The sequence below is a fragment of the Chiloscyllium punctatum genome, chromosome 6 (assembly GCF_047496795.1).
Source record: "Chiloscyllium punctatum isolate Juve2018m chromosome 6, sChiPun1.3, whole genome shotgun sequence".
Taxonomy (NCBI): domain Eukaryota; kingdom Metazoa; phylum Chordata; class Chondrichthyes; order Orectolobiformes; family Hemiscylliidae; genus Chiloscyllium; species Chiloscyllium punctatum.
Window position 1 is genome coordinate 53,112,557 of NC_092744.1, and position 27,034 is coordinate 53,139,590.

At 41.1% G+C, this 27,034-nt stretch overlaps 1 protein-coding gene across 4 annotated transcripts in view; it reads left to right on the plus strand.

Annotated features, from left to right (window-relative positions):
* Window positions 1-27,034, plus strand: part of zbbx (zinc finger, B-box domain containing) — a 105,338-nt gene continuing 78,304 nt past the window's right edge. For 3 of the 4 annotated variants that reach the window (XM_072572682.1, XM_072572685.1, XM_072572684.1), the window contains exons 1-7: window positions 1-58; window positions 4,901-4,986; window positions 9,285-9,427; window positions 13,646-13,759; window positions 20,108-20,204; window positions 21,213-21,261; window positions 21,342-21,442. In XM_072572682.1, coding sequence (XP_072428783.1) covers window positions 9,360-9,427; window positions 13,646-13,759; window positions 20,108-20,204; window positions 21,213-21,261; window positions 21,342-21,442 — 429 coding nt within the window. In that variant the 5' untranslated portion in view covers window positions 1-58; window positions 4,901-4,986; window positions 9,285-9,359. The remainder of the gene's footprint in view (window positions 59-4,900; window positions 4,987-9,284; window positions 9,428-13,645; window positions 13,760-20,107; window positions 20,205-21,212; window positions 21,262-21,341; window positions 21,443-27,034) is intronic. The other variant, XM_072572683.1, reaches the window with a different exon arrangement.

The following is a 27,034-nucleotide window of genomic DNA, read 5'->3' on the forward strand; positions in this document are numbered from 1 at the left end:
GAAACGAGAACAGCTACAGACCAGCTGGAGCTGCGCTGAGAGCTCGTACGAGGAGAGGGTGAGAGAGAGAGAGAGAGAGAGAGAGAAATAAATAAATAAAATGGTTGGAGGTTGGGGTTGGAGGTTGGGGTGGTGGGTTGTGATTGAGAGAGAGGGATTTTAGAACCAACCTGTTCAGAGGTGTTCTTACACACCACCAGAACAACTTGAATCCTAATTGAGAAAGGGATATGGAACTCGGAGAGGGAGAGGGAGAGGGGGTGGGGTGGGGTGGGGTGGGCTGGGCTGAGAGTGAGTGAAGGAGGGAGGGGGAGTGGCTTGAGGAGGCTGAAGGAGAGGGGGGTGGATTGAGGGGGGTGGATTGAGGGGGCTGAGGGAGAGGGGGCGGTTTGAGGGGGCTGAGGGAGAGGACTGAGGGGGAGGCTGAGGGAGAGGGGGTGGAATGTGGAGGCTGAGGGAGAGGGGGTGGTTTGAGGAGGCTGAGGGAGAGGGGGCGGTTTGAGGAGGCTGAGAGAGAGGAGGCTGAGGGAGAGGGGGCGGTTTGAGGTGGCTGAGGGAGAGGGGGCGGTTTGAGGTGGCTGAGGGAGAGGGGGCGGTTTGAGGAGGCTGAGGGAGAGGGGGTGGATTATGGGGGCTGAGGGAGAGGGGGTGGATTATGGGGGCTGAGGGAGAGGGGGTGGATTATGGGGGCTGAGGGAGAGGGGGTGGATTGAGGGGGCTGAGGGAGAGGGGGTGGATTGAGGGGGCTGAGGGAGAGGGGGTGGATTGAGGGGGCTGAAGGAGAGGGGGTGGATTGAGGGGGCTGAAGGAGAGGGGGTGGATTGAGGGGGCTGAAGGAGAGGGGGTGGATTGAGGGGGCTGAAGGAGAGGGGGTGGATTGAGGGGGCTGAAGGAGAGGGGGTGGATTGAGGGGGCTGAAGGAGAGGGGGTGGATTGAGGGGGCTGAAGGAGAGGGGGTGGATTGAGGGGGCTGAAGGAGAGGGGGTGGATTGAGGGGGCTGAGGGAGAGGGGGCGGTTTGAGGGGGCTGAGGGAGAGGGGGCGGTTTGAGGAGGCTGAGAGAGAGGAGGCTGAGGGAGAGGGGGCGGTTTGAGGAGGCTGAGAGAGAGGAGGCTGAGGGAGAGGGGGCGGTTTGAGGTGGCTGAGGGAGAGGGGGCGGTTTGAGGAGGCTGAGGGAGAGGGGGCGGTTTGAGGAGGCTGAGGGAGAGGGGGCGGTTTGAGGAGGCTGAGGGAGAGGGGGCGGTTTGAGGAGGCTGAGGGAGAGGGGGCGGTTTGAGGAGGCTGAGGGAGAGGGGGCGGTTTGAGGAGGCTGAGGGAGAGGGGGCGGTTTGAGGAGGCTGAGGGAGAGGGGGCGGATTGAGGGGACTGAGGGAGAGGGGGCGGATTGAGGGGACTGAGGGAGAGGGGGCGGATTGAGGGGACTGAGGGAGAGGGGGCGGATTGAGGGGGCTGAGGGAGAGGGGGCGGTTTGAGGGGGCTGAGGGAGAGGGGGCGGATTGAGGGGGCTGAGGGAGAGGGGGCGGTTTGAGGGGGCTGAGGGAGAGGACTGAGGGGGAGGCTGAGGGAGAGGGGGCGGTTTGAGGAGGCTGAGGGAGAGGGGGTGGTTTGAGGAGGCTGAGGGAGAGGATTGAGGGGGCTGTGAGGGAGAGGGGGCGGATTGAGTGGACTAGGGGGAGTGAGGGGGCTGAGGGAGGGGTAGTGAATTGAGGGGGCTGAGGGAGGTGGGTGGATTGAGGGGGCTGAGGGAGGTGGGTGGATTGAGGGGGCTGAGGGAGGTGGGTGGATTGAGGGGGCTGAGGGAGGGGGGTGGATTGAGGGGGCTGAGGGAGGGGGGTGGATTGAGGGGGCTGAGGGAGGGGGGTGGATTGAGGGGGCTGAGGGAGGGGGGTGGATTGAGGGGGCTGAGGGAGGGGGGTGGATTGAGGGGGCTGAGGGAGGGGGGGTGGATTGAGGGGGCTGAGGGAGGGGGGTGGATTGAGGGGGCTGAGGGAGGGGGGTGGATTGAGGGGGCTGAGGGAGGGGTGTGGATTGAGGGGGCTGAGGGAGGGAGGTGGATTGAGGGGGCTCGGGGAGTGGGGGTGGACTGAGGGAGGAGAGAGGTGAAGGAGAGAGAGGGAAGGTTGCTGAAAGTGGGAGGGAGAGATAGTGGGTGGAAGAGAGGACAAGTGTTAAGAAACCTGAAAAGTGAGGGTGTGAGGGTGAAAGGGAGTGTGGCTGTGAGTGAAAGTGAGAGTGGCTGAGAATGGGAGAGGATGGGAAAGGGAGCGGTGAAGGAATTAGCGAGGAAGTCTGAGATAGGGCAATGGAGGTGGTGAAGGAACATGGTAATGCTGGAGATAGAAATGGAGGGGGAGGGAGTTGGAGACTGTGGGAAAGAGAGAGAGGGAGAAAATGAGGGAGATGTCCTGGAATGTGGGATGCTTGTTGTGAAAAGGACAAGATTTCAAAGAAAAGGAACAAGAGGAATCAAGGAAGTTGGTTGGAGAGGGTGAAGTGATATGATGATGAAAGATTGTGGTGAAGGATTTGATACTGTATTGGGTGAGAATGAGGGATAAGGGATCTGTGGCGAAAGAAAGCCAGGGATCGGTTGCAGTGGGATTGCTGCAGGGCAAGTTTGACAGTGACTCCAAAGCATTTGATGAGAAATGTCTTAAGTAGGTGGGATATCAGACAGTTTGTCCCTGGAAGACACAGTAAAGGAAATATAAGTGGTGTATGGGATTGCTGTAGAGCTGTAAAAGGAGATTGGAATATTGAGATGACCTTGGGTTTCTTTAAGAGGAGGGAGCTTTGTTGGGACTTCTTGGAAGTCCAGATATATTGAGATTTCTTGGGAAGTTTACAATTTGCATGAATCGTTCCCCAGGACACTGCATGAATGTCTGCAAGTCTCATTTAGAATCTGAAACACCAGCTGACTCATCTGAGTAGTAACCCGCAAAATGATAGCCAGGTTAAACTATGCAATTGCACAATCCCTGACTCCACTCTGACCTGATTGCCCCTCAACTTGTCACTCCTTGCCACTCCACACACCAACCGACTCGTTGCTGAGTCTACCTGACCTGACCCTCTCAATCCCCCCGGTGAGTAACCCGCTCACCGACCTGGTGCTCCTTTGTACCTCTGAGACCCCCCCCCCCAGATATCCTGACCTGAAATCTGAATGCACCCCCATCCAGATTTTACTTTCCAAGTCCTTCCCATTTGATTCAACTCTGTGAAAGCCCCCAATACCCTGCACCCCACCTAAATTGACTGTCTGTCTGAATTGCCCCACATCTTGACCCAGTTCACCAAGTCCCCCTAGGCTCCCGATCTGATGACACTGAGTCCTCACGCCCAGACCTGACTTTGCAAAACCTCATGCTGACCCGGCCCTACAAATCCACTGGTCGAGTCAACCTCACAATCCTCCTATGTTCGACCGAGTCTGAAACCAACACCTTACCCCCCCCCCAACCCTGAACATCCAACGAGCCTAACCCTCAGTCTGAACTGACTTGACTCTCCAAGTACCCATGTCACCCACTCCTTCCAGTCAGACATCCCTCTAAATCTGCCCCCACCCTCATGCAGATTGCCATCCTTTTCTCTCTGGACATTTGCCTTGCTGTCATCATGTACTTTCTTTTGGAAGACCTGGGACGTTTAAACTCTTACTCTCAATCACCAGAATACAGCAGCTGCTGCTGAATCTCCTGAGGCTTTCTGTGCTGTGACGGAGTTTTGCAGGCTTTTGGAGCAAACCATGTTCGTAGTTTTGTTTTTGTCTGATCTCTGTGAAAGAAGGAGTTGGATGTTGACTGGCAGATTTGGGCCATGTACTCATTTCACTGTCAAAGCGTTGTTTGGGCTTGCTGTGCCCTCTTATGGGTTGTATTACCCTGTAATGAGAGAAAGGGAGGAATTGAGAGACACAAAACTCAGTGGCATGGCTGTTAGTGCTGGTCAAAAAGTGATGAGATGTTCCGAGGGTGTGAAGGTGCAATGCAGAGGCCATTCGGGGTGTTGGAGGTGTGGGGGTTTGGAGTTGGTGGGGAAGGTGAGAGCTGATGAGGGGAGATGATGCAGGAAGTAGTGAGTGTAACACAACGCGACCTTGATGGGAGGTTGGTACAGTAGTAGAGAAAGAGTGAATGTGAGCTAGCAAAGAATCTTACACATACCCTGGTGCAGCATAGAAGATCATTGACTTTTTTTTCACATTGTTGGCCATTCCTCCACATGTTGAGATGGCGATGACCTTGGACAAAGGTGCCAGGGTCTGGTGGTGTGGTCTTCTCTGTCGCTCCTCTAGGAAGAGGACCTTTGCATCACAGTGTCAACCAAGATCTCCAGTTCTCTGTCACAGTGTCACGGTGTTATTTTTCCTTTCTCACATATCTTCATAAAATGCCCTTGACTGAGAAAGGCAGTTTCAGAATGCTGAAGCTTGTCTAGGACACAATGGTCTTTTAAAGGTTGTTCCAGAAATAGCACACAGTAAGATGGCGAAAGAATGTGTTGGACTTAGTATGGGTATGGTCAGGTGTTAATATGGTGAGTTTAATAAGAAAGTACTAGCCAGGCCACATGTGAAAAGCCCTCAAAAGTCGAGAGAACCACTTAGCCAGATGAAGTAAGATTGTATAAAGTGGTATTATTGGTGTGCTAGAAAGACAAACTAAGGATAGCTATAATATCCCACATTCAAGCATCCATGAAGGTATCAGCTACAGACTTGTAAACTTCGATAATCTGTAATTTCAGGGCCTGGTACATCCCTCATTTCACCATCACCATCAAATTGGAAAATCAACCCTTGATCAATAGGGAGCATAAAAAAGCATAACAGAAATAGCAAAGATAATGAGAATAAAGTGCCAATATTATAAAACTGTCTCTGTTCTGAACAGGAAAATTCACAGTTATGTGTCCAGCAGCCAATGGATGAGAGAAGGATATTCTATTTCTTCCACATCCAGCTGAGTGAGAAAACCAGGTAACTAATGGGAGTGGGGTATAAAAAAATGAGAGTAAGTTTCAGGAACTTCCCCATTACAGAAGAACCTCGATTATCCAGCATTTGATTAACTGAATTTCAAATTATTGGAACAAAATCGCAAGGTCCCGATGATTGGCTAATTATGTTATCTGGCATCAATTATCCAGCATTTGATTAACTGAACAAAATACTCCCCGCCGTGTCCTTTGAATAATTGAGGTTCCTCTGTATAATGATTGTAAACAATGTCAGCCAGGTGGACATGATAGAAAATGAGTTTCCTGATTGGGAAACTCAGGGAGTCCTGACTGAATAAACAGGAGTATCAGAGGTTCTGCTCACTCTGAGAAAGCAGGACCAGTGTCAAATATCATACACATGTAAATAAAGGGTGATGGGATACCTGCCTTTGTGGAATTATTTTGCTGGTGATGAGAGTGGGATTAATGATGTAACCATGTAAAAGTGCCTTCTGGCTAAAGCCCAATTAGACTCAGAGGCACTACAACTGGCTGAGTCAATGGAAAATACAATAAGTTGGACACATGAGTTACAGGGTACACCTATGGAAGTGAACACCCGAGCCAGGCTGATTGAATTTGGGGGGCACCACTTGCGTTAAGGCAGTTATATAGCTTCACTCAGAAGATATACTAAACAGAGGGACTCTAGGGTAGACCACAGCAAAACCCCAAAACACAGCCAAGCAATAAGTATTTTTCTTCACGATCCAGGCCAGCAAGCCATTGTAGTTGTTGTGAACTTGAGCTAGCAAGAGTTCCACTAGGTCGGAATGGAGTAGAAGAACTCATAGGTCAGTATCCAGGCAAGTGCACACCGTGGAAAGCCTACCTACATTTTATTGTAACAGATAAATTACAATATCTGTAATATATTGTAATTATATTACAATATAATTGTATTGTAATATAATTATATTATATTAATTATATTACAATTAATATAATATTAATTGTATATTAGAATCAATCAAAATCAGAATCCAAATCAGAATCAATCAAAATAAACGTATAGTTAAATGGTCACCCAGTTCTGATGGAGCTTGATACTGGTGTGGCTGTATCAGTAATTGCAGGACCAGTGTTTAACAAACTTTGTTCTGGTCTCCAGCCCTTAAGTTTATGCAAGACCTCAGCTAGATTGAGAACCTATAGTGGGGAACATTTACAAATTAAGGGTACAACTTCAATTCTAGTGTGGCATGAGAAACAGCTGGTTCAGTTACCAATGATTGTAGTAAATAGCTTCATCCCAAAACTGATGGGACAAAATTGGTTGAGCAAGATTCACTTCGATTGGCTCAATATTTTTCAGTTAGAAAATTGCTGCCTGAATTAAGTCCTGATTAAATACCCAAAAGGTATTTTTCAGGAAGGTCTAGGGACTATCAAAGGAGCCAGTGCCATCTTGCTAGTACAATTGCAACACTTAAAAAAGCATCTGGATGGGTTTCTTATGAATAAGAAGGGTTTGGAGGGATATGGGCTAGGTGCTGGCAGGTGGGACTAGATTGGGTTAGGATATCTGGTTGGCATGAATGAGTTGGACCAAAGGCTCTGTTTCAGTGTTGTACATCTCTATGATTCTGGGCCAGAAGCAATTTCAAGATTTTGCAAGGACCACGCAGTGCCATTGCCTTATATGCAAAAGTAGAGGCAGAAATCAGAAGGCTGGAAAGTGTAGGAATCATCTAACCAGTGTAGTTTGTGGAATGGGCAGAACTGGTCGTACCAATTGTGAAGCCCAGTGGGTTGGTTTGTCTTTGTGGGGATTTTAAACAAATGCTAAACCACTTTACACAGTTGGATAAATAAGCAATCCCTAACATAGAGGATTTATACGCAAAGCTGGCAGGGGGTGCTGACCTTCATGAAGCTGGACATGAGCTATGGCTAAGAGGCATGGTCGATGCAAGGTCACATCCCATGATATATAGTGTTCAGGTGGTGGGGTGGTCCTGAACAAGCAGGGGGACAACATGAAAGCTGCAGACTGGCAAATGGGGCAGAAGCAAAACATACCAGCCCCTCAGAATAGCTGGTGGACCCATGGGTTCTCCCTCCTCTGTCAAGCATCGAAGAAACCTCTGAGTCTGAGATAGACACAGTGGACGTTGCAGCCTTGATGCCTTTACCACTTGAAGAAGAGAATGTATTTGTTCTGAGATGCTCTGGGCACATGAGACAGGCTACAGTCCGGTACACACCACCTGTAAGTAAGGCTGAGTTAGAGCAACCGAACCTGGTGTGAAAATGCCCCAAGAGAAGCTACAAGGAAAAGAACAGGCCTACATTCCTGGATTTAGATGGGGAGGAATGTAGTGATTTTTCAAGGTCAACCAGGTAGTCCTCATAGAATATGAGTTCCCTGATTGGACCAGGTTAACAGCCCCAATCAAGGAGTCCTGGCTGATAGATATAAACAGGAATGCCACAGGTTCTGTTTGCTCTGAGAGGTGGCTCTGAGGAAACTGGATGAATGTTAAGTGCTATATATTATGTGAATAAAGGGAGACTTGGTGATGAAATACCAGCCTCTTTGGAGTTATTTCACCCACCCTTAAGATATGTTGGGCAACAAAATTCAGGACTAGATTGAGAAACTACAGAGTTTGTAAGTATCTTTATCAAAAAGTGATGAGTGGATGATCTGACTCTGAGTACTTTTGAGGTGTCCAAAGGTGCCGCCATGTTTGCAGGTATCCAGATAATTGGATTTATTCCTCAGTTGCATGAGAATATGGAATGCACTGAACACAGTAAAAATCATGACCTCTGAAATCTGTCAAGATTGAAGTTCTGTACACTAAATGTAATTGCCCTACTAGCTAAACTGTAATGGTTTGGATACAATGTTTCCATGTATTGGATAATGAGGAATTAATTTTCAGCTACTAGAATGTTGCTATCCGTTGACTATTTCTAATCAATTTGACAATCAACTGTCTACATTAGCCCGCAATAAGATCCCCACAATGTGCAGGGACATTGCAAGTGATATTCACACTAAAGAAGTGCCAAAAAATGATTATATTCAAGAATGTATTATTAATACTGTCTCCTTTGCCACCATTAACTTGAAGGTAGTTAGTAATATAATTCGACTAACCACATCAATAGCATGGCTGAAGAGCAGGGGTGAGACTGGGTAGTCATCTGACTAGTGGATCACCTCTTCTTCCATTAGTATCAACAAATGCGCCCTGCTTGCCTGGGTTGCAACGGTGCTCAAGACTTAACTGTATTCACTAGTGGATTAGTGCTCTTATTAAAAGTTTTGTTCATCCCTATCATTGGTGCAATGTAGATGCAGAATGTATGATATACAACATGTAATTTTACAAGAGTACTGTGGTTGCATTTGCCGCCTTCTGTGGCTTTAAAAGAAAAATAAGAGCAGTAGTATCCTGATTCTTGCCTGCCTGATGAAATGTTTTCTTACATAATATATATAAGTTGTTGATCCTTTTGAAATTTGGCATTATTATTTGTCCTGATCAGTGCAAGCTGGAAGCCTTCAACAGAAAGCTCTTTCAACAAGAGTTAATTTTCTTAACTCTTAGAATTTGGAGAACTTTTCTTAAATCTCTTCTTACTTCCTTTTGGTCTGGTGCACCAGCCCCAGTTTTCCTTCATGACTGGCATATTTCTAGTAAAATCCTTTCTATCCTCTCCATAGTTTATTTATCCCTCGGAAACTAGAAAACCTTAAAGTTGGATATTTTCTTAGTTTTTATTATTTCTCAACGTCTTCTCCAACTTTAAAATGTGTTGATCTAAGCTCTCAATTCTCTGCTTTTGAACTCAAGTGTGATTCCTTTACTATAGCGGACAATTTGAGCCATAATTAGCCAAAAAATGTTCTGGCGGTCTTAGAAAACAACATTTTTATCAAATGTAATTCAATGTTGATAACTATAATGGTTTAGCAATAGTTTAAGTGTTAAATATTTAATAATTAACCCATCATTGTTTGTTTGCCATCAACTTCTGTAAGTTTTCATCAATCTCCATAAGACTGAATTGGTGAATTAGCAAATAGTCTGGTTGAGATCAAGATTTACTTGTGGGGAATTCCAGATACTAAATCCATTAGTCCTTGCTTCAGATCTGAGAAAGCCAGTTAATACCACAATACCACAGTCCATGATGTTGCAATTAGCTCTCTTCTGTCATGTACTATTGCAATGAATGTAATTTAGCTATTATCTAGTGGAGAACTGTAATTATTTTTAAAATTTTACAGATGTAATAAATTGACCCTTTCTTTTTCAGAAATCTCCATTTTAACATTGTTGTTGGATGTAACAACAGTTATTCCTTGACTTTGAATTGTAACAATCAGTGAAGATGAATCCCAATGATTTTGTCGTGATTCCGGGCAACAAATCTGGCACATCTGTTAAGTTAAAAGCAAGGTAAAGGAAATAACAGCATATTGCACAAACTTCAGTTTTGTTAAAGTGTAAAATTTTAGTGGATATGAAGATCTGAAGTAGAAGTTTTAATGGAAAGATAAAACTTTGGGTAAACAGATTCTAATCTTCACTTGAATTTTTATCCATGACCATTATGCTTGCCAATTTCTCAGATTTAGACCATGATTTGAATGAAATGCATTCAGCAGTTTAACTTCTGAACATAAATCTATTTGCAAATCTAGTTGATGTGGTGCTTTCAATCTATGTATCAATTAAGCCAGGTCTAGATGCGTGATAGGCAGCTAATTTTTAAATGTGGCATTCTGAAGTGATAGGTTTTAATCCAAACTAATGGCACATTAAATGATCAGTGTAATTTACTTTTTATTGCACATCAGCTGGAAATTCACAAGGTTGGATTTTACAACATATAGAATAAAATATTTTTGTGTATAGCCAATCTCAGGCTTCCACTAAAGCTTTGTATTCTTTGGCTTTAAAAAGATTAGATGTGTGTCAATTTTGTTTTGCATCCACATAAATAAATTGATAAGTTTAATAAAATCATGTTCAAGTATCCTCAAGATGAAAAGTAAACCTGTTAAACTTGGATTAATTTGGACATGCTGCTCACACGCTTGTTTAGAATTTATTTAAAAATACATATCTACAGATCTTTATGACCATTTCGGATACAGTTAAGAATCCAGCACATTCCTATGAAGTCACATGTAGGCCTGACCAGGTAAAAGCTGAAGATTTCATTCTCTAAAGGAAATTTTAAAAACCCACCTGGTTTACTACAACAATTAACAGTGGCTACACAGCAACCATTAGATTAACTTTAAATTTCAGATTTCAACATCTGATGAAATGGCTTGTAAACTCGCCCAGGTCTCTGGTTTACAAGACCAGTGAGAATGCCACTACATCTCCATGAAGGAGTAACTGAATGGGGCAGCCTGACAAATGTTCTTCATGGCGAGGAGCTAAGAAATGTAGATGTTCATCTATGCAAATCACATTGGACAATTAGAAACATTTAACTTTCCAGAATCAATATAGTTGCCACAATGTCCTTTACTTAATAATTTACCAATTTATTGCAAAAAAATTCTTTAGCATGAAATTTTTTCGCAGTGCTACTCACTCAACCACTTATGAGTAACAGCAAAGAGCAAGCGTAATGTTATGACTGTGACACGAGATGTGTACTGATAATTGACCCTCTCAACTTCACCAGTCGCATCATAAGTTTCAATGTGTCGATTCAATCATCAAACGGAACAATTGCTTCTCTTTTGTATCATTATTAAAAATAAATGAGACATCCATCAAGTTTCTTTTTTAAAAAATGAAGTTAGTCAGTTTATTAAAAGCAAAATTAATTCTGAAGTCAAAAGGCAGCTCCTAAGCTATGATCTGCAGACATAGGACATAATGTAATTGCCACTGAATTTTCTCTCAATGAAACTGATTTGTTGATAGCTGTAGATGGATGACCAGTGTCTACTTCTGAATTCAACCAGCTTGGATTAAAATTGTGGAGAATTGGTCAAAGTGCACTATTTCCAGCTTTTACCAGGCAGAGACACAGACTGGTATTTGGATAATCTATCAGGTTCCTGGGACAACTTATTAGAAACAGGATTTCAGGAAAGAGACTGCAGCTTCTGAGGTTGCTTCTTTACTCTCTGACACTTAGATCCATACAACAGAGACCTAATTCCAGAGAGCATTGCCAGGCAACTGTGAGGGGCCTTTCAACCCCTCAAAGTTAGATTTTTCCAGTAATAAACTCCAACTTGTTTTTTCTTGAAAGCTTGGCTTTGCAGCTGCTCCTGTAAAAACAGCTGGGTGACTTAAAGTAGACATCAAACCATTGGCTTTATTTTCCAAGAGGTCACATGGTACAACTTCTCTCAATCTAGAGAATATGCAAATAGTCAAATCTCATAGTATTTCCCACAAAAATTTAAAGACTATATTCCCAACAACAAACATTGATAATATTGTAAATTGGGTACTGATTATAAAAAAACAAAATTGTTGTTTACTGATGGAGGTGAAAGAAACATGGAAAATACTATACTTGTCAAATGTTGTAGGCTTGCATATATATTGTTATGAGTGTGCAATGAAGAATATCATAGTGGAGGCTCTATTTCTGGTGATTCGAGTAGGAAGTTCAGATAAATACATTGAAGATTACATTTGTCAGTAAAACATTGGAATATATTGAAATAAAATCTTCATTTAGAATAATCTTCAGTTAGTCTAACCTCCATTATTGAGTATATGTTAGATTTGTCATAAAAGATATAATAAAAGCATTTAGAAATAGATCCAAAATGAGAGATTGCATATTTCAGTAGTGCTGAGGAGGAATTTCTTCTTTCAGTATTGTGAATTTCTCAAGGTCTTTACCCCTGGTGACTGTTGAGGCTGGGTTATTAACTATATTCAATACCCATAGATTTTCAAATTTGTAAAGAAATCTAGGATTATGGGGGAAAGGTGGGAAAGTGGAGTTGTGGATTATTGGATCAGCCATTGTCTCAGACTTGAAATGCTCCTCCACTGAAACTTTGACAACCTGATCGCGCTCTCTCCCCAAAACCAGGTACAGTATGGTCCCTTCCCTCGTTGGACTACTAACATATTGTTTCAAAACACCATCTGGACACACCTAACAAATTCTGCCTCATCCAAACCCCTGGCACTAAGCGAGTCACAGTCAATCCAGGGGCAGTTAAAATAACCTACTACAATCCTGTTGTTTTCACATTTTTCCATAATCTGTCTAAATGTGTGTTCCTATATCACTCGCTGGCTATTGGAAGGCCTGTAGTACAATCCCACCAAAGCTTCTGCGCCCTTCCTATTTCTGAGCTCTACCCATATGGCCTCGATGGGTGAGCCCTCCAAGGTGAGATTCTCAGTACGACTGTGATATTCCCTCTAATCAGTAATCCAACTCACCCCACCTCTTTTGCATCCATTTCTATCAAACTCGAAACATCTAAATCCTGGAAGATTACGGTGCTAGGAAGTCTCTCTCTCAACCCGGTCTCTGTAGTAGCTACAATATTATAATTATATGCATTAATCCAAGTTCTAAGTTCATCTGCCTTATCCATCATACTTCTTGTATTAAAACAAATCCACTTCATACTGCCAAGCCGACTGTACTCCATAACCTCCCTGTCTGTTGTTCCTTTTAGCCTTACCAGCCTTAGTTTCGGACTCCTTGTCATTTTATTTGGTTACCCACTACTATGGTTCCCAGCTAAGTACAGCAGATTTATTTCCCTAAAGGAATGAAGATTTCTTTCCAATAAAGGACATTAGTGAGCCAGAGAATTTTTTTACTATAATTGAGTAGTTACCATTAGACTATTTTTTAATTCCAGATTTTTAATCAAATTCAAGAGTGGAATTTAAATCCACATCCTCAGAACATTAACCTGAAATTCTGGATTTCTTGTCCAGTGAGATTATCACTATGCCACCATCTCCACATATCTGAAGACACTGGTGACATGGTGGCTTAGTGGTTAGCACTGTTGCCTCACAGCAGCAGGGACCCCTGTTCAGTTCCACTGTCGGGTAACTGTCTACGTTGAGTTTGCACATTCTCCCCATGTCTGCATGGGTTTCCTCCCACAATACAAAGATGTGCAGGTTAGGTGGATTGACCATGCTAAATTGTCCATATTATTCAGGGATGTGTAGGCTAGGAGCATTAATCAGGGGTAAATATATGATAATAGGGTAGGGGAATAAGTAAGGTGCACTAGTAAGGGGCAAATGTAGAATAATAGGGTAGGGGAATAGGTGTGGGTCGGTTATTCCTCGGAGGGTTGGTGTGGATTTGTTGGGACAAATGACCTGTTTCCACACTGTAGGGATTCTGTGACTTGATCGCTTGAATGACCTATTTCTGTTCCATGTCTCATGGTCTCATTGCAACTGTGGATAGATGGAGACAGACGGTGTTTGGAACTCTAAATTTCTGAAATTTATGGTTCAGTATTTGAAAGTTTGTTTTTGTCACTTGATGTTCCCTTGTGTTCATTATTGAACAGATTCTAAAAATACAGTTTGAAGCGGGAGTGAAGGTATATTAATCATTATTTGGTACCTTTATTGGTTTAGCATAGATTACGTTTCCCACCATGTATAGCTTTGAATTCTTGATTCTATTTTCTCTAGAAATCTTCGGGAGCTACGATTAGAAACTCTGCAGCTAGAACTAGACAGTGATGTAATGGAACAGAGATTGCAGCAACTTCGACAAACCATGCGTAAGGAAAAGGAGGAACGAGAGTAAGTGTAGGGAGTTACTGCTGTGCTTATTTTTGTTTAAATTTGTGAATGAGATGGACAGATTTTCAATGATAACTGTGCTTTTACGTAACATGTTCAATTTTTTTTTAAATTCCCAATAGGCTTTATTTGAGCATTTAGCAAACAAAATCTTATATGGGTCGCCAAATAATATTAGGTTGGTTGATCAAATCATCATCAGAGATTGATGTTTCTGGAAGCGTTTTAAGAGAAGGCGAATTAAAGGTAGAAGATAGGAGCAGGAATAGGCCATTCAATGTCTCAATTCTGCTCCATCATTCGATATGATCATGGCTCAATATCCTAATTGCCCAACCATGAGTGATATCTGCCTCATTTTTGAAAAAACACGTTTTGGCCTCAGTCACTTCTATAATAATGAATTCCACAGGCTTACTGCTGTCTGAGTGAAGATTTTTTTTTCTCTGATTTCAGTCCTAAAGGGTTTACCCCTTATCCTTACTGTGACCCCTAGTTCTGGACTCCTTCACTAATGAAACATCCTTCTTACATCTAAGCTGCGTAGTTCTTTTAGAATTTTGCAGGTTTCTATGAAATCCCCCCGCAGTCTTCAAACTTCCAGCGAATATGAGACCATCCAACTTAATCTCTACTCATATGTCAGGCTTGCCATCTCAGAAATCAGTTTGGTAAACCTTCACTGCACTCCCTCTATAACAAGAGCAGATAAGGAGACCAGAACCAGTATTCCAAATGTGGCCTCACAAATGCACTGTATATTTTCAGCAAGACATCCTTGTTCCTGTAGTCAAATGCTCTCATTATGAAGGCCAACATACAGTTTGCCTTCATTACTATCTGCTGCAAGGACAAGCTTACTTTCAGCAACTGTTGCACAAGGACATCCAGGTATTGCTGAACAATTTATAACCATTCAAATAATAATCCGCCTTCCTATTTTTGCTTTCAAAGTGGATAACCTTACATTTATGCACATTATACTGCATCTGCCAAGCATTTGTCCATTCACTCAGCCTGTCAAATCACATTGTAACATTCCTGCATTCGGCTCACAGCTCACCCTGCCACCCAGCTTTTTGTCATCTACAAATTTGAGATACAAGTAAACAACCCTTTGTCCGAAATCCAAAAAGCTTCAAAGTCTGAAGGGTTTTTTTTAAGGTTTTTTCTCATTAACAAGGTTGCTTTGCGTGCAAACAGTTAACCCAAGTCGTTACCCACTCGATGCATGTCAGAGATGTATAGCGTGGAACCGGACCTTAGGTCCAACTCATCATGCCGACCAGATATCCCAATCCAATCTAGTCCCACATGCTAGCACCTGGCCCATATCCCTCCAAACCCTTCCTATTCATATACCCAGCCAAATGCCTTTTAAATGTTGCAATCGTACTAGCCTCCACTACTTCCTCTGGCAGCACATTCCATACACATACTACCCTCTGTGTTGCCCCTTAGGTCTCTTTTATATCTTTCCCCTCTCACCCTAAACTTGTGCCCTCTAGTTCTGAACTCCCCCACCCCAGGAAAAAGACCTTATCTATTTATCCTATCCATGCCCCTCATGATTTTATAAACTTCTAATAAGGACACCCCTCAGACTCTGATGCTGCAGGGAAAACAGTCCAAGCTTATTCAACCTCTCCCTATAGCTCAAATCCTCCAACCCTGGCAACATTCTTGTAAATCTTTTCTGAACCCTTTCAAGTTTCACAACATCCTTCCCATAGGAAGGAGACCAGATTTGCACGCAATATTCCAACAGTGGCCTAACCAATGTCTTGTAAAGCACAACATGTGTCACTCAGATGTGACATGTGGGGGCATGGTCCAGCACGGCAGGCCCCAATTCTCTCTCAATGTCTGTTTTACTCACTGAGTCTGCTCCTCCGGTAAGATTTTTAAAAATTTCACCATCTAACTGTCACTTATTCTGAAATTTGAAATATGCTGAAGTCTGAAAACCAGCTGGTTCCGAGGATTTGTGCACCTGTATTATGATTAATTCCCTCATCTAAATCATTAATATATATTGTGAAGTGCTGGGGTCTTAGTACCAATCCTTGCGGTTGTCCTATAGTCACTGCCTGCCATTCAGAAAAAGACCTATTTATTCCTACTCTGTATTTAGTAACTAAAATTGGTTAGCAGGTAGGAAACATTACCTCCACTCCTGTGCACAATAATCTCATGTGTGAGAGTTTGTCAAAAGTCTTCTGAAAGTTCAGATAAACCATATGCACTGGCTCCCTCTTGTCAACTCTACTAGTTATCTCCTCAAAAAAGTCCAATGGATTTGTTAAGCATGATTTTCCTTTTGTAAATAATGTCCTGATGCAGCTCTGTTTGTGGATGTTCATCAGGAACTTCATCAGGACATTATTTAAATGAGCCACAACACACTGCAGCACCCAGGATCTACGAGCAGCAGAAGAAAAAATACCTATGCAGCATATTCAAGAACAACCCGATAAACACAGTTTGCCGATTTGTAAACAACAAACCCAAGCAAGTAGGCATAGCACGCCCAGAAACTCTAGCCACACTACCATACATCAAAGACATTGCGGACATGACTACCAGACTACTCCGACCCCTTGGCATCATGGTAGCCCGCAAGCCTACCAACACACTGAAACGGCTACTGATGACCCTAAAGGACCCTGTACCAACCAGCAAAACAAATGCCATTAACAAAATACCATTCAAGGACTGTTACAAACACCAAGTTGGACAGACAGGCAGGAAACTAGTCACAAGGACACACGAGCACCAACTAGCCACCAAAAGGCATGACCAGCTATCACTAGTATCCTTATATACAAATGAAGAAGGACACCACTTTGACTGGGACAACACATTCATCTGAGGACAGGCTAAACCAACATGTACGGGAAGTCTTAGAGGACTGGTATTCAAACTGGAACTCCATCAATAAACACATCGATTTGGACCCCATTTACCAACCTCTGAGAAAAAGGAAACTCAAATGGCATCACCTACCTTAAGAGACCAAGACACACAAATAGAAAATGGGACAGAACACCAGCGCTTCACCAGAGGCTCACTGATGATGTTACCTAGCATGGTGATGAAACATCTGAGAACAGTTCAGTAAGCAAACTTACAACCTGAACGAGAACCTGAGCTACAAATCTTCTCAAATATCGGCCAAATATATATCATACACTGTGTCAGGTTTCAGTATTAAGAACAAGTTAGGCAGGTTTCTTTTGTTAACAACAAATAATTATTCTACCACCAAAAACAAAATGAGTCAAACAAAGTTGTAAGGATCATTGACAAATAGTGTGAATTATGCAAATATATACGTTAACCTTCTTCAAGGAAACTAAGGCAGATATCGGAGGAGAAACAAGAAAATGAAAACTCTGCAGAGTGCTAACTGTATCTTATGACCCAGACCAGACCCCCTCAAAATATTTTAAGAAGATCACCTAGACCCTAATGTTTTCTTCTTTTAAAGGCAGACGTAAAGTGTCTGTTCCAGATGTAATGCGACTGGCCAAATTACTCTACGTTGAGCAAAACACAATTTACTTAAACACTGCAGTTAAAATACAACCAAAGAAAAAGGAATTTGACATAACTTTATTTTAAAAAACCGAACAGAATAATAGATATAGTACTATTACTAGTTAACTGTTCCAATGTAGTACCCCTTGACAAAAAAGGAAAATTCAGACACAGATTCTTACATGCAGTTCTCCAATCAGGAGGAAAAAGATTCAAAAGAAATTTGAGAGAGTAGCAGCCAGGAGACAATTCCTGAAGCTTCCAACTCTTTTGACACCCCAATAGCTTATGATATTAGCAAGCTTTGAGAAGATTTGTACCTCATGTTGAGGTTCTGGTTGTAGGTGTGCTCACTGAGCTGGAAGGTTCAGTTTCAGCTATTTCTTCACCATACTAGGTAACATCATTAGTGAGCTTCTGGATGAAGCACTGGTGGGATGGTCCACTTTTTATTTATGTGTTTACGTTTCCTTGGGTGGTTGGTGTTATTTCCTGCGGTGATGTCATTTCCTGTTCTTTTTGTCAGGGGATGGTGAATGGGATCCAAATCAATGTGTTTGTTGATAACATTCCAGTTGGAATGCCATGGTTCTAGGAATTCTTGTGTGTGCCTCTGTTTGGCTTGATCTAGCATGGATGTGTTGTCCCAGTCAAAGTTGTGTCCTTCCTCCTCTGTATATAAAGATACCAGTGAGACAGGGTCATGTCTTTTTGTGGCTAGTTGATGTTCATGTATCCTGGTGGACAGTTTGTCCAATATCGTGTCTGTTACAGTTCTTGCAAGGTATCTTGTAAATGACATTAGTTTTGTTTGTTGTCGGTCTAGGGTCCTTCAAGTTCATTAGCTGCTGTTTTAGTGTGTTGGTGGGTTTGTGGGCTACCATGAGGTCTGAGTAGTCTGGTAGTCATTTCCGAGATGTTTTTGGTGTAGGGGAGAGAGGCTAGGGTTTCTGGACATGTTTTGTCTGCCTCTAAAGGTTTGTTGCTGAGAAATCGGCAGACTGTGTTCGTTCAGTACCCGTTCTTTTTAAAGTACCATATAGGTGATTTTCCTCTCCTCTTTGTAGTTTCTGTGTGCTGCAGTGTGTGGTGGCTCGTTGAAATAATGTTCTAATATTCTAATAGCAAGCGGATACATTTCTGTTAGGTAATGGAGTTAAAGATTATCAAGAGTAGATGGGAATCTGGAATTCAAACTACAAACAGGACCATCCCACCAGTGCTTCATCCAGAAGCTCACTAATGATGTTACCTAGTATGGTGATGAAATATCTGAAACTGAACCTTCCAGCTCAGTAAGCGCGCCTACAACCAGAACCTCAACATGAGGTACAAATCTTCTCAAAGCTTGCTAATATCATAAGCTATTGGGGTGTCAAACTACAAACAATAATCGTACTCCACATCAGAGCAGACTGGAGGTGCCAAATGGTCTACTTCTAATTCCACAGTGACTGTGTTGACTCTTAATCAATTGAATCTTAACATGTTTCAAGTACATGCTTATCCAAAGTATGATGGCCACACTTGTGGAAGTAAAACATACTTTGAATCCAACAGAAATGTTATCTCCTCTGTTTCTAAAATAAACCTGCAAACTGAGCAAGTTCTTACTGCTTCAACATTTGAAACCCTTCAAAATGATTTTACAAATTATGAAATTTAAATTCAGAAAAAGCTCACTGAGTCAAAAATACATTTTTCATTGGGATTATCCTTTCAATTTGGGGACTGTCTTTAAGTAATTTTAATTAATTTCCATGCTTGCTAAATTTGTGGGTATATTTTGTATTTGCATTTGGCAACTACCTATAAAATGTTTATCGGTTCAGGAGTAGGTTGTATTGTTAAATTGCTCGAAAGCAATTTTAAATTGACTGTGATTTTCTGTTTGGCTTCTTGCAATAAATAAAAAAGGATTTTAAAAATATTCATTTCTGTGTAGTGTGAAATCTGGCCATAATAAATCTTCATAGATATCTATAGCATGGTTGCCTGCTCCAGATGTCTCCATAGAACGACTTAATATTTATGGTTTTATTTCTTCCTAATATCACTTCGTAATCTGAATTGGTTGCCTCACTGTAGTGTTTGATGCTAAGTGAAAAGTTTTACCGTAGTTTTTAATCATAGTGGCGGCATGGTGGCACAGTGGTTAGCACTGCTGCTTCACAGTGCCAGAGACCTGGGTTCAATTCCTGCCTCAGGCAGCTCCTGTGTGGAGTTTGCACATTCTTCCCATATCTGCGTGGGTTTCCTCCGGGTGCTCCAGTTTCCTTCCACAGTCCAAGAATGTGCAGATTAGGTGAATTGGCCATGTTAAGTTACCCGTAGTATTAGGTAAGGGGTAAATGTAGGTGAATGGGTTGGTCTTCGGAGGGTCGGTGTAGACTTGTTGGGCCGAAGGGCCTGCTTCCACAATATAGGGAATCTAATCTAAAAAAAATTCACATAAGAGAAGAACACGGGAATCTAATGTAATTTCACCAGACCATAGTGCTGTTCTCTCATTAGAGACTGACAACTGTTGGTGGTTTAACCTGAGGCTCACCATGTCTCAGGGAAGTGGAGTCCTTCATAGTAACTTTTGCTGGTGCAGTAATTTAACCTATGCAGTTTGCATTGCAAAGCAAGCATCCGGCTAACTTCACTATCTCCAACTCCTCCTCCCCCCCCCCACCCCCCAAAACCCTGCCAGCCATTCAATCATCTCCTGATAATATGCAAGATAAAATAGTTACTGGTATTGAATCATTATAATTTTTAATGGGAGTGCTGCAATTTTGACCTTCATTTTGGGTATTGTAGGCGATCAGGACCCTATCATTGGAAGTCTGGACAGATTGGGAGTCTTGTAAATCATGCACAGGTAGTGCTGAGAAATAAAGAAAATTTTAATCAGAAGGTAAGAAAGACATCAAATTAAAAGAGATATAAAACTGTCTGTCATAGGATGATATACATTAATTGCTGCATTTGGTTTTGTAACATTTGATGCAATGTTTGAGAAATTCAACTGAGGAATTGTAATAACTGTTATAGAGATAGTTATTCCCAATAAGGCTATGAAAATCAAGGAGCCCTTTTAGCTGAATGTTTCTATCTTAATGCTAGATCACTTTTTTGTCTAATCCAATTCTGCCCAAATCTGCTTTATTTATTCCCATGATGGAAATGTAGCTGCACCTCGATGATAGTTGTTGGCACTGGGTGGTAAAGCAATTGAACTGTATTTTATAGTTGTCAGTTGTTTCACCATCATTATTATCACTCATGTGCTGCACCACTTTCAGCTTGAATACATTGCTTCTTCCATCCATCTCTGCACCCCTCACCTTATCCCACTTCCATTCTGATTGCCCAAAATATCCAGTTTCTGGATCACTGGAGGCCAGGCATAAATGGAGGAAGTGTGTGAGGATCATGTGGCAATCTTATTGCATGCACATATGTGGACTTGCCCAGGATGTCTAGATGTCTACTGGAAGCAGAATAACTGGTTGTTGGAATAACATGAGCATTGAATGTCATGGCTACAATTGAATGAGGCTGGGGAATGAAAAACTGCTGCAAAATTAGTGACTGGAGATTAATGGGAGCATTGTAACTCAATGTTTGGGTCTCAAAGGTTTGCATCAATCTACTCAAAGAGTAGGTCTGCTAATTTTATGTAAGGGATTCTGAGCAGATTTGAGAAGATCTTTGAGAGATTTCCATTTATTTGTTTAAACAGCATGCAATTAGAATTTTGTCATTGCTAACCTTTTCTTCCAGGTCTGACGTTTACACTTTTAAATAAATGTTGATATAACCAGATGCAGTAGTTGTGTGTAAATGGTTGTGCATACACATAGTCACTTTTACTGCTCTTCTGCAAAGCAATCCTTTGAAATTTATGTTTATTCTGTCACAGATAACTTCTGGAAAGACAAAAATCAGAATACTGAAGGATCATCCTGAAGGTACAGATATTATATTGATTTGATTTGTGTTAATGCAGATTATTAGCATATGAAATGATTTCTCATTCTGCATATTACAGAGCCTCGGAAACATGCAATCATTGATGCAGTTAGTGAAACTGAAAATCTAAAAGTTAAGGGGAAATTATGTGGACAGTGTGAGATCCGAAGTCCTGTGCTGGTATGTAAGACAAGCGATATATTGTCAAATAAAATCTGTATTTCACTTTGTTCAACAATAATAGCTAAGTCAGTGGAAATGTGAAAACTGATGACCTGGCTGTGATGCTTCATTTTACTGATGAGTAGAGCAGATAAAATGCATGTGCAAATTTTGATGTTTATAAAGGATGATTGATTGAGCTTATAAAGCTTATTGATCAAAATAAGTCTGAAATCTAAGCAAACTAAAGCACGCACCTTTAACAATTTTACTTTAGAAATGTAATTATTGTCTCTGGTAGTTTGTCCCTGTATATTACATGTGATTAATATCATCGAGTGGTAACATAATATTTCAAATATAGTTTTAAGCAATGTATGTGACAAAAATAAATGCAATCTAACTAGTTTATAGTCCTAATAAGATTATCAGGAAATTAAATAAAACAATAAATTATGAACTCATTTATGAGATGTCTAACTAATGAGATATGTGTACCATAAATTGTGAAGTTGACCAAATTGAATCCTGGCAAATTATTTGAGAACACAGAGACCCCAGCATAATGTTTTTATGCAGAGCTGGCAACAGTTTTATCCTTCTTAATGTTACCAAAGAGTTAACCAAGCCAGTCATTTTTTTGTTCTAACATTCTAATGTAACTAGTTTATCATAAAATCATAAGAAATAGGACCAGTAATCACCGATTCAGATTCTTGAACTTGCTTTGTTATTCAATAAAATAGTACTTGATTTAGTTGTGGCTGAAACTCCATTTACCTACCTGAGCACCAATAACCCTTGACTCCCTTGTAGATCAAAAATCTTTAAACTCAACCTTGAAAAAGTTCAGTTATCCAGCCTTCATAGCTGTCTGCGGTAGAGAACAATTCCCTAGAGATTTCTCCTCATCTTTAACTCGTATAGCAGATTGTTTATTTTTGAGATTGTGTCCACTAGTTCTAGATTCATTCACCAGGAGAAACATCATTTAAACATCTGTCCTGTGAAGTCCTCTCAAATGTTATATGGTTCAATTAGATTTTTGTAATGCTGAAAAATGGTATGTTTTGACACAGTTTGTTTTGTCTTGCACTGTCAAGACTTTGGCAAGAAATACCACTAAAGAGAAAACAGCATTATATGTATGAGAGCAGAGTGCTAATTGGTTAGAAATTGAACTTTGATAGAGGCACTGTCATGGAGAATGAATAAATTGCATAATGACTGACAGTTAACTACCAAGCTTTCTTTAAGGTTGTAAGTTTTCTTGCTGAGCTGGTAGGTTTATTTTCAGACGTTTCATCACCATGCCCGGTAACATCATCAGTGAGCCTCTGGTGAAGCGCTGGTGTTCTGTCCCACTTTCTGTTTATATGTCTTGGTCTCTTAAGGTAGGTGATATCATTTCTGGTTCTTTTTCTCAAATGGGGTCCAAGTCAGTGTGTTTATTGATGAAATTCCGGTTTGAATGCCAGACTTCAAGGAATTCCTGTACAAGTCTCTGTTTAGCCTGTCCTATGATGGATGTGTTGACCCAGTCGAAGTGGTGTCTTTCTTCGACTGTATGTAAGTGATAGTGAGTCATAGTTTTTGTTGGATAGTCGGTGTCTGTGTATCACGGAGGCTAGTTATCAACCTGTCTGTCTGACATAGTGTTTGTTACAGACCTTGAATAGTATTTTGTAAATGACATTCGTTTTGTTGGTTGAGGGTTCTTTCATAGCAGTTTCAGTATGTTGGTAGGTTTGTGGGCTAACATGATGCCAAGGGGTCAGAATAGTCTGGTAGTCATCTCCAAGATGTCTTTGATGTACGGTAGTGTGGCTAGAGTTTCTGAGCATGTTGTGTCTACTTGTTTGGGTTTGTTGTTTAAGAATCAGTGGACTGTGTTTATTGAGTACCCGTTCTTCTTGAATGTGCTGTATAGGTATTTTTCTTCTGTTGCTTGTAGTTCCTGGGTGCTACAGTGTGTTGTGGCCCATTTCAATAATGTCCTGTTAGCTTGAACTGGGATCCCATGGCGACAACATCTAATTGAGCATACATGGTGCCATTAGATTAGATTACTTACATTGAAATTGAACTTAACTGTATGATTTGTTAAGTTCAAAAGTTCAATATATCCTGATTCAAATAATGTTGGTGCATCTATATTGCCATGATATAATACTGTATGATATGGTTTCCATGAGTGGTACATTCAAGATTGCCTTAATTGTGCATATAGCTATGAAAGGAGGAACTAACAAGTTTATAAGGTGTAGGGTGAGGCTATGCTATCCTATCCTATTCTATCCCTTCCCACCCTACCCTATCATATCCTGTCCCATATACAAATCATTTAGTCTAGTGAAATGAGCAAATTTAAACAAAAAAAAAATGTCACATCACAGACAAGCAGATCAGTGATGGGTTGCTGAGCAGTTTGCTCTTTTGTCTTTCAACATCTTGTAAAACGTTTGTAACTGTAAGGCTTTATGACTGGTAAATATTAATAGTATTGATTATTGTGCTAGTGCATGTTATAAATTAGTTAAGAAAAGAAAATCGTTAGAACATAAGTTGGCAGGATAGATTGCAAATTCAGGATGTGGAATCTTCTGGATGCTCGTGTGATCCAGGCAAAGCACATCTGCATTGTCTACAGCATAAGGAGCTTGACATCAGAGTCATTGAGGTGGAGGCCAAACTGCAGACATCGTACAAATCAGGAAGAGGAGAGTTACCTGGATGCTTTCTCCCAGCTGGTAGTCAAACTTCTTAAGTTCAGTTCTTCTGATTTTGCCAGGGACACACGAACCTGAGTGAAAGTAAGATGGGTATGGAGACCCAGAAATTATAATGGAGGAGCCTTAGCCTTTGCAATTGTCCAACGGTTCAAACTTATTGCCGACTGTATGGACAAAACTGATGGTTGTGTGATAAATGAGCAAGTTAACCATAGCATCATGTAGAAGAAGCCAGCTTGGGGTGTGGTGAGTTTATTGGAATTTAGTGGTATTAAGAGCCAGTTTAATCAGGAGATGCACTCTGTCCTCCTTGACTTCAGAGAACTATCTAGTTGACTATATTGCCTGTGCCAGGATTTGAAATATTTGATGTAGTGCCCGCAGTGAGAGGGTAGGATCCATGTTGTGGTCCATATAAGTAGAGTGAGGAAAGATATGGTGGTGCTAATACAAGCAGTTTTAAAACACAGAATGCCAAAGATGGTAATTTCTGGTTACAACCTGAATTATGAGCAAATTGGTAGAGGGTAAATGTTAAAAAATGTTAAAACAGCTAAATGTGTGGGTCCATATTGCTGTGAGAGAACTTATGATTTGTGGGGTACTGACACTAATACTGTGGAAGCTATACCATTAAGATGGCCTTCATCTAAACCATACTGAGACTAGTGTTGTGATGAATCATAGAACTTGAGTTGTAGAGACGACTTTAAATTCAATAATGGGGTTTGGTGATCAAGTTAGGGAAGATTTGAAAAATTAAATATCGAAAAGAGTAAAATAGCATTAAGGGATATTACTCCCTTGTGTGTGGCAGAAAGGACAGAATGAACAAATATAAAACTGCATCACCAGATAATGTTAGAGGTTACAAAAATAACAAAAAAAACACAACTAAAGGTTCTATATCTGCATATTAGCATTTGTGACTAAACTGATGAATCAACAACCCAAATTAAAATGAGTATCTATGCTATGATTGCCATTACAGACCTGTGGCTCCACAGTGACAAATGCCTGAATATTCATTGGTACATGACATTTTGGAAGGACAAGTAGTTGGCAGAAAATAGGCAGGTAATTCAGTTAATTAAGGACAGTATTGCTTCAAGAATGAAAAATAGTCTTAGTGTGGAATCGGCTTGGGTAGAAAAGAGAACTCTTCTATTAAGAGTCAATTGTGGGAGCGTTTATAGGCCCCCTGCAGGCTGTAAGATGTGATATTCAGTAAGAGATAATGGGTGCTTGTGAGAAAGGTAGAAGAATAATCAAAATCAATTTTAATTTTCAAATAGATTAGATAAATCAGATTGGCAAGGTAGCCTGGAGGATGAGTTTGTGGAGGTTTAAGAAATGTTTAAGAGAGCAGGCCACTAGATTTGGTATAATGCAATGAGACAGGATTAATTAACAACTTCATTGTGAATGTAACCAGACATGGCAATGATCATACTATGATTGAGTTTCACATCAATTGAGAGAAATAAGAGTAGATTTAAGACTAGGATTTTAAACTTGAATTCAAGGCAATTATGAGAGCATGATGACAACTGGCTGAATGACCTGGGAAATTAGGGATAGGTTAGGAAATGAAGAATGTGCGGTAATGAGTCATTATCAGGTTGCAAGATCTAATGAATGAAGTGTTGTGTCTGTGATTGACAGTTTATCTCAATGACTTGGATGAAAGGGCCGAATATGTGGTTGCTAAATATGTTAACGACTCACAGATTGGAAAATTTGTAAAGGTACATAGATGGATTACATGAGTGTTAAAAAATTTGGCAGACTGGAGAATAATATAGGAAATGTGAACAAGTCCACTTTGGCAGGAAGAATAGAAAATCATATTATTTAAATAGAGATTGCAATAATCTGAGATACAAAGGGATCTGAATGCCCTAGTATAGAAATCACAAAAATTTAGTATGCAGGTATAATAAGCTTTTAAGAACGAAAGTGAAATTTGGTAAATTATAGCAATGGCAATTGAACATAGAGTAAGGAATTCTTGCTGGAGTTGTATGGGGTTTTGGGAGACTACATTTGGAATACCAAAAACCGATTTGATCTCCTTATTTAAGAAAGAATATAAGTGTTTTAGAAGCTGTACAGAGAAGGGTCACTTGACTGATAGCTGGGATGGATGTGAGGGAGAAGGGCAGGTTATCTGGGTAAGATCGATTACGCCAGTAGCCATTGCAGTTTAGAAGAATGCAGGGTGACCTTATTGAAACCCACAAGGCCTTGAGGAGACCTGACATTCATTGAAAGCATGTTTCTTCTTGCCAAAGTTCTAAAATCAAGGGATATGCTTTAACAACAATGTGTCATCTGTTTACATGGTGGTAAGGATTTTTTTTTCTCTGAAGTTAGAGAGTCTTTGGATCTTTTGCCCCAAACAAAAATAAAATGATTGCACAATTCTGAATTTCCGCATACAATTAATAGCGATATACTTGAAAATATAAGTCTTCTCAATTTACGGAATAGAATTTAAACTTACATTGCACTCTAAATTATGTAAAGATTTAAAATCGTCTTTGTTATGTGGCGAATGGCTTGTGGTTGAAGAATGTAAATTATATGGTTTGATTACATGAAGCTGACCTTTCAAAAAAAAAGGAATAGCAAGTAAATTTGCAGCATTCCTTGGGTCATAATTCCATTTGTTTTACACTCAATTTTATGCTTCAGCGCATGTTAATAATGTTCTTGGGGAATGTTGCTGTAACTCATGGGGATAAGTGGGGGGAGGTGGTGGGGAGAAGTGGCGGAGAGGTGGGGAGAAATTTTAGTGCAACTCGTCCATTATGCTGTTTCGGAATTTTGATACCTGCCTGACTTTTTAGATGTGAAGTATTTATGGATAGATGAA